This window comes from Phalacrocorax carbo, chromosome 7, assembly GCF_963921805.1.
Source record: "Phalacrocorax carbo chromosome 7, bPhaCar2.1, whole genome shotgun sequence".
NCBI lineage: Eukaryota > Metazoa > Chordata > Aves > Suliformes > Phalacrocoracidae > Phalacrocorax > Phalacrocorax carbo.
Window position 1 is genome coordinate 36,433,903 of NC_087519.1, and position 8,585 is coordinate 36,442,487.

Consider the following 8,585-nt stretch of genomic DNA (forward strand, 5'->3'; position numbering starts at 1 on the left):
TGCTGGCATCAATTTCAGAAAGACCCTGCAATAAAAATAAATCACTCAGCCTTTCAGTGAGCATCAACGCATTTCCCCACGCACGTGTGCAGGAGTTGAGGTCACCAAATATCAACGGCATCTGACCCCTGCACTGGGAATTCCAGCAGTGCCCACTTTGTTCTGCCTCCAGAGTGTTACCCTAATTACTGCCTTGTACCCAGCTTTGGAGAGCAGATGATAATTAAGCAGGTCTGGATTAGATACCAGCCTAGTGATTAGTTGGATACCAATTTTCACTTGACAGCTGAGACCTAGGAATCATTCACCACAGCCCTGAACTTAAAATTGGAATCAAGACCTGCAAGAGGGAGAAACCAGCAGTAGTGGGAGGAGCAGCACCATCCCACCATTGTACCTTGAATCGCTGGTATCCTCCCAGTGATACAGAACAAGTAGGTGAGATGGGGAGGGGGGGGAGGCAGGGATAGTCCCCTTGCAGGAGAAGCAGGCCTTTCTGCTCTCCAGCCTGGAAGAGGAGAGGTGGCCAAGTGAAATGGAGATAAGCAAAATGATCACCCAAATGCTTTCTCCACACACAGAAGAAATTCAAATTTTCAGGCACTCCAGAATTTATGGAAAGACAAGATGGAACTTCACGCCAGGTGCTAAGGACTTACCTGGATGCACAAATTGCATTCATTTAACTGAAACTGCTTTGAAAAGTTTAATTTAAACTTTAGCATGCCCCTGCGGTAATACCTTTGGACTGACAGAAAATGAGCAGCAGCAATTACAAGCAAAAAACAAGTCAAAGAAACCACATTTCAACTCATGTAAGAATATCCTCAGAGTTGTACCAGTCACATGGCCAGATGGAAAAATAAAACCTGTAGTTCAGCTGGGGCAAACATGCACACAGCCTGGCTGGTGAGAAGATCCATGCTGCCCAGAGACAGCTAGGTTTCTCAAGATGGACTTGGGCAGGAGGCAACACTTTACACATCACTGAAGCCCATGTCTCAGCAAACTACAAACTACCACAGACCATCAGCACAGTTGTTCCATTTCCAGCTACATAGGTCCGCAGGAGAATGTACAGGACTGTTCTTGCAGCACCTCTACGGAACTGAGAGCTCTCCCATGCTAAGATCCACACAAGTGTTTGCCCAAGAAGCTCACAGTGTCAAGTGGACAAGACAAAGCACAGGAGTGCTGTGAGAATTTCCATTTTACAAATTAGGAACAAAAGAAGACACAAACTTAACTGTCTGTTCAAAACGCTACGAAAAACCTGCAGGTGGCTTGACAGAGAACATGGATCTTACAAGCGGTCATAGCACTGCACTGATCTAAGGCTCTCTCCTGCTGAACAGCAAACAGATCTTACCTGTAAAATGTTGAATAAAAAGACTCAAGCTGTAGAAAAAAAACCCCTCCTTCTCTAATGAGGACAAGGTTAGCAGGCTACGGGCAGTTCCACACTTCACAGTGAGGCACATCCACACAAACTATCTCATGTCCACATCTATGCGTTGCCATACTTCTACCATCAGTCTGCTTGGCTCTTCCACATGCCTCCAGTTCTGGGATGAGCAATACACAAAGCCAACAAGGGCACAAATATCTGCACCCTGTGTCACTGCTCCACACCACTGGGCTTAGGCTGGATTCTCTATCTGCAACTGTAGCCCGCTACATGCTGGGTGGACCAAACAACAAAATCCTGCAGCCTTCCAGCTGCTCACAGCTCCTCTCCCCAGGATTGGGTGCATGAAGTCGTCTCATTTCTCTTCGTTCCCACCTAGAGGTGACACCATTCTGGGGTCTTCTGAATTTGGGGCTGAGCGCTTTGACTGGGATTAGCTCCTGGTATAGCCCAACAACTCCACAGCCACCCAGGGGAGCCTCAGTTCGCATTTCCAAGGAGATGTAAACACTGAAGCTGCTCCATCACCGCCCTGATTCTCAGAGCAAACAAATATTAACAAGATAAACAAAAGAATGAAAAATCCCACACACCAAGACAGCGGCTGTAATATTGCCTTGGGGATGGGGTAAGCTGAAGGGAATGCCAGGCTGAAGATCCACAGCCTGGAAAGAGGAGGAAGAGGGAGAAACAGATTCAGTGTGGGCAACAAAGGTGAGAGGAAACGTTGGACCACATCTTGCTCCAGCTGACCCTGGAAGGTGAGATAGCTCCATTCCCAACAAGAGGTAAGAGGAGAACTCAGTCTTATGCCACAGGGATCCTGCAAAAGGTCCAATTGCTAATGAAAAGCATAAGCCATCGGATCTGCAGGTCTCCTCACTGATCAACTGCCATAAGGCCATCCACCATTAACAGCTTGTCTCTTTCAGGAAGGGGCTTTACCCTGGGTACTATCTTCTGGACACTGCCCAGCTGACAAAAACAAGCCCAGCTCAGAAACCATCAGCACAAGCCAGGCCATGGCCTATGCTGGGCAGAGGGCATCTTGAGGGAAGGGGCCGAGAGGGATACACACATGAGAGTGCAACGCCCTTCCTTGGCTCACAGCTTCTGAATACAGCCATCGTTAACCTCCTCCTGCATTTCACTAATTGCCCATGCATTTACAGTCAAGCAGCTGAGGTGCTTCCTGTCCTCCCACCCCTGTCTCTCCCTGCGGACCACTGGCTTGCTCTCTCGACACCAATTACCAGAGATCACAAAATAGTTTGGTTGGACTTGATGATCTTACGGGTCTTTTCCAACCTAAATGATTCTATGATTCTATTTTGAGTGGTGCCTGGGGCTCCAGGGCTTCTCAGAGACAAGGCTGCAGCTGGACTGCTCTGACTGTTCCCCCCCATGCTCCAGCCAACCACCAGCACATTCTTCAGCTCTCTGGAAAGGAGCAAAGACGGCGTTCCTGATAGGGCATCCATGGTGGCATCACAAGAGGCTTTCTCCCCCCTGTTCCACGCAAGGCCTTGCCACATGCTGCTCCAACTGCACACCTCATCACGCAGGACTTTGCCAAGGAGTAGGCTGCCCACATGCAGCCTCCAACCCTTCAGCTGCACCTTCGCTTCCAGAGAGGCTCATTCTTCCCAGAAGAATTAGCTGAACTGGTCCCAACAAAAATCTCATCCCATGCATTTCTGATGCAATTAAACTCGCTACGTCTTCCTGAGAGATTTTCCCCTCTCCCTGCTAGCATCCACAACAACTCCCTATGCTTCTTTATCATTCAGTTTCATTAATCTACTATCTGCCTCCTCTTGTGGACCTTTAAAGAAACAGAGGAGGATGAAAAGGCACAGCACAGAACTTTGCTGCCACCAGACCCCTCTTCCCAAAGCGAGACACTGCTATTTATTATTAAACTTTGTTTATAGTTACGCAGACGCTCTCCCACCCACATGGCAATGTTTCATTCAAGACAAGTTTGAATTCACTTCAAGAACAACATTTCAAAGGATCCCAAAGCATTTGTTTACCAACAGCATGCACAGAGAATTCACTTCTCCCACCAATGAACACGGTCCCCTCCAAGACAGGGAGAGGCAGCTGTTTCGTAGCACCCAACACTACTCAACAGCTGAGGGACAGGAAACGATCTGCAGATAACTGATATTGCTGAGGAAATGTATGGAAAATGAGGGCTGGAGACTTCTATTTGCCTGGAGAGAAGGGGGAAGCTTCTGAGCACTCAAGCTCTCCACTGGGTCAGGAGGAATTTAGGGAGGCAAAGCATCCCAGACTGTGGTCAAAGGAGTGACTCCAAATTTCAAGCCTCATCTGAAAACTGGCACCTCCCAAGCTAACGGGAACCTGGGCACTGGGATAATTTGGCTGCAGAGGGGAGAGCATCCCCTGCTGAGGCAGCCACACCGATCTCCATCCAAGCCCCGAACAGGCCCAGCCCTGTTCAACGTACGGAACGAGCCAAGATCACAGCCTAGGGAGATATTTGGCTCAATAAGAAGACACTAAGAAGACTATAAAACTGAAAGCTTTTTGCAGTCCCAGCCTCCATACACAAGACCTACTGTAAACATGAAATCTTTAGAGGGGTAAAACAGTCAAGAGGAAGGTGGATCACACAACTCTTTCAAATAAAAAAGTGCTAGGAATGGTAAAGGGTCCCACACTGTGGAAGCCAAGAGAAGCTACATTCCCAGGGCAGAAATGGAGGTCCTCAAAAAGGCTAGAGGAGAGTCAGATGTAGGACGACTCTGGACAACACAGAGTGGTGACAAAGGGTCTTACTGAGAGTTGGCTTCCTGTAGTACTTGCTCCCCAGAACACTCACTGACTTTATGAAGGTAGGAGACAGCAAGGGCTCCCCAGAAGATTAGTCATTACAACCATCCAAACAAGGGACAGAATACACTTCCTCACCTCCAAACAGCCCCATGTGATGTAAGGAACCAAAAGGTATCACAAAACAAGCAATGAAAACACTGGTGTTAGAAGAGAGCTGCCCCACAGAAGATGGGATGTGAGGCAGGGCTGCACCCTTCTTCTGTAGAGACCCATCCCAGAGATTGAGCACGGGACAACTTACATCGAGGATGGGACACATACGTGGGTACAGCAGGTCTTGTACACACTCCTTGCTCAGAGATGGGCAGCATGAGGGGAGCTCTTACTCCTTCTCCACTGAGGCAGGAGAGGAGAAAGCTGAACCCCTTTACCCATTCTTCCCAAAGATGAGAAGCAGAGGACAAAGGTGCCAAAATGGATGGCCCTCCCCAAAATGGATGGTAGGAGAAAGAAACTGCCCCCAAGTCCACTCCCTGGAAAGTGCAGATGAAGGGGACTGTGCCCCAACACCCTTTTGGTGGAGGGAACAAGGGACACCCTCCCGAGGCAGGCACAGTGGGAAATGCCCAGGCCCTTTAAATGGGGAATGAATATCCCAAGTAAGTTACAGGGGGAGCAGGATGCCATCCCAATGCAGCCCTAATGTGGGCTGCACTGTCAAATACCCTCTCAGGCAAGGTGCTGCCCAGACATTGTGAGCACAGGGAGGGGGTGATCCTCAGATGGGACAATGGTCTCCAAGGAAGAGGGGTGCCATCCCAGAGGAGGTGCACAAAGCATACCACCAGCTCCCGCCCCAGAGGGGTTAGCATTGGGGGGGGGGGGGCAGCTTCCCCCAGAGCTAATGGGGGAAGGGAGGGAAGACGGGGGGCTGTCCACAGACAGCACACAGGGACCACCAGCCCCAGAGAGGATGCACAGGGGGGTATCACCACCAGCTCCCCCGCGGGTGAGGTAATTGGGGGTGCATGCACCCCTGGATGGGGTACACACGAGGGTCTCCCCCGCAAAGCGAGCACAAGGGGGGCACCATCCCCGCCCCTCGTCAAGGCAAGGACAGTGGGGGTGGATGTAGGTCCCCCCCTCAGACTGGGCAGGCGAGAGGCTGCCAGTCCCGAACGGCACCACCCCACCTCCGGGGGTCCCAGCCCCACTGAACCCGGGGGGGGGGGGGGGAGGGGAGGTCGCCAGCCCCAGCAGTGTTTGGGCCGGGTGTCCCCAGCCAGGCCCACACAGCACGCTCCTCCACGCGGGGACACACACCCCCCAGCTCCCCAGGGAGGCCCACGGTGGCCCGCCTCCCACGCCGGGACACAGAGGAACACCCCCCCGCCCCCCCCCACCGCGGTCGGCTGCCCGGGCCCGGGTCCGCGCTCACCCGAAGTCGTCGTCCATGGACTTGAAGTAGAACTTGTAGTTGGGGCGGTTGAGGAGGCCCTTAAAGTCGCCGAGGGTGACGCGCTCCGCCGGGATCGGCAGCTTCACCAGGTACGGCGTCTCCTGCTCGTCCAGGTGGTAGATGATCTTCGTCTCGGCCGCCGCCATGGCGCCCCTGCCCGGCCGCCAGGCCTCCACCTCCTCCGCCTCTGCTCCTCCGCCCCCGGCCCGGCGCGGCCCGCGACCCCCGGCCGCCGCCTCAGCCCCGGCCCCCGCCCGGCCCCGGCCGCCGCCTCAGCCCCCGCCCGGCTGCGGCCTCCCCGCGCCCGGTCCCCCCGCGCCCCTTGTTCTCCGGGTCCCAGCGCCGCCCGGCTCCAGAGCGCAAGCTCGGGCTCCGCCGGCGGCTCCTCCCCCGCCCGCCCGCCCTCCCGCCGCCCCGGCTTCGCCGGAACCGGAACCGGCGCCGCGCGGGGGCCACAGCCAGCCTGAGCCCGAGCCCCAGCCGGCACCCCGGGACGGAGCGGGCCTCAGCGGGTACCCCGGGAGGGGCGGGACCGGGGTTCAGTGGGTACCCCGGGACGGGCACGGCCCAGCACATCACCGGCCCAGACCCGCACCCTAGCTAGATCCCGCACTGATATGAGCCCCCCTGAGCTGGAATGACCCCCATCAGCCCCCGACCGCACCCGCACACCCACCGCCTCCCCGGGGCCGTACAGCTGCCGCTGTCCCTGCTGCACCCCATCTGGTTGCCTGCCTCCCTGGCCCTGCACGGCCCCACTACCTGCGGAGGGGTTTGGACTTTTACTTTACATCCACGTCCAGTGGATACAGCCCAGTACTCCCTGTGCGCCCACATTCCCAGTGCCACCTGGCCGTGTACCCCTCCCAGGCTCCCCACCCCCATTCAGCTTCCATCCCCTCTCACACCCACTAATGCTGCTTCACACATGGTCATTCCTGTGCCACGTGTGCTCCTTCGTCCTGCAACCCCCCACTGCTTCTCACATACACACCCCAGGCCTCCCCTTCCATCTCTGTGGCCCTGGTCCTTCTTCACACCCTTCCCAGCCTTCCCCATGCTCCCCATACAACTACAAGACCCTTGAGTACAGCTTACAGAACACGAGGCATATCCTGCTCTACCCTGTCCTCCCACATCCAGACCCCTTTGAACTCCCCATACCCTGTCTCTGATGACCACCCCACACGGGCACTCTGCTGCACAAGGAGTACAGTACCTCCCACCCCAGTTCCTCTCCAGTGATGGCTTCCCTCCAAACCCCTTGTCACCATCCAACAAACATCCCAGATACTCAGGCATCACAGCATCCCTTCAAGTTCCCCAGCCTCATTTCCTCACCAAGCAGACTCCCTCCTCTGCTCTTCACGAGCACCCTCCTTTCCATATGCCGTGGCCTCTTCAACTGTGCGTACATCAGCTCCAACAGCCCCTTGGCTCTGTGGTTTCTTACCCGTCCTCTCTCTCCCCAGACCCTATCACTCTCTTACCTATGGTCATCAGCACTGTGACCCCAGCCCCTAGGACTTGCCTCTATGCTGCAGCAGTCTTGGGCTGGCTGGCTTCCCCTCTGGACACCTTGCTGGCACCCAAGGGGTGCCAAGGAACTATCTCCATCAGCAGTTTCCTGGAGCTGTGGCCGAGAGCAAAGCCGGGGTGGATGGAGCTTGGGGAACACCCTACACCAGGAAGGGGGAAGAACCGCCTTGCACTGTCCTGGATTAGAAGGAACAAATGCAGAGGAGGAACCATACCGTGGGCCTGCATGGGGTATGAGACTAGATCACCAGCCCTCAGCACCAGACTCGCCTGCTGTAGGAAGAAGAGCCAGAGAGATCTTACAGGGAACAGAGCCAAGCTCCTCAGGCTAGTAGGCATGAGCTAAATAGCCTCCTGGTGCATGAAAGAGTCCTGTAGTCGTTGCTAGCAATTATCTGGGCAGCACTGCTAGCCTGGGTGAGGAATCTGACATTAAACTTAAAGAAAAAAAATCAAGGGAAGACCAAGTAAGCAGAAGTTTTAAGAGGCATGAGGCTCTCCCATGTTTCCATATCAGCTCTTGGAAGATTGTCACTTCCTCATGCTCAGAGAGCTCTGTGGTAAAAGCTGGCATACCTGGAAAGAAGAATCCAGGTCAGGCATGGAAAAGTTTAATTGAAGATGCTTCTTATTGCAACAACTCCGACAGTTAAAGTCTTTTTGCAACACCCCCCTGCCCCAAAAGCTAGGCCATGTGAGAGAATTACAGCCTTCCCCCAACAGGGCCACTCTCTTGCCCACCTCCCAGCACAGCTGTGGATGCACCTTGGAACCTGTATTGTACACGTTAAAACACCTTTGTTACCAAAAGGACAATTTTCTGAAGTGCTGAGCTCCCAAGGGAGCACATGCAGCCCAGAGGAGGGGTGCCACACACCTGCAGGGTGGTAGGAGACAAAATCTCATTGTTACAGCTGCCTTTTCTTTAAAACAGGCCAAGTGACTGAATAGACTCAATCGATAGTTTTATTTAACTGCTTTAGATTGATTTAACTGCTTGCAGAGGTCTTGTGAAGTCTGACTCACTGTTAATGAATGGAGGTTAAGAACACAGAGCCAAAGAAATTAGCAGTAGGGGACTGTGCTGAGCACTCAAGGTCCACAAGGAAGAGCTTCTGAACAGCCTGTTGGCTTATGTCTACATTTAAGACTTGCAGCATTGATAGCATTGCTTCTCCTTACAGAGTAAACAGGCTCCAGGCATTTAGTGCATCTCGGAACAGCACACAGCAGAGGTAGATGTACTTGAGTTCTATCACTTACACCTTTAAGCAACATAAAACCATTATTTTTCTAAAAGGCGCACTGTTGTTAACTGAAGTTATGGTTTGATACAGAAACCCCAGGTGACATTTATCCATCCATCCATGTCAG

General features: G+C 53.5%; 1 protein-coding gene across 5 annotated transcripts in view; it reads right to left on the reverse strand.

The window, feature by feature from the left end:
- DVL3 (dishevelled segment polarity protein 3) overlaps positions 1–5,928 on the reverse strand; it is a 33,501-nt gene extending 27,573 nt beyond the window's left edge. For 4 of the 5 annotated variants that reach the window (XM_064457457.1, XM_064457453.1, XM_064457458.1 and 1 more), the window contains exon 1: positions 5,652–5,927. In XM_064457457.1, coding sequence (XP_064313527.1) covers positions 5,652–5,818 — 167 coding nt within the window. In that variant the 5' untranslated portion in view covers positions 5,819–5,927. Of the gene's footprint in view, positions 1–5,651 lie in introns of all 5 variants that reach the window. The other variant, XM_064457456.1, reaches the window with a different exon arrangement.
- Between the last annotated feature and the right edge of the window lie 2,657 nt (positions 5,929–8,585).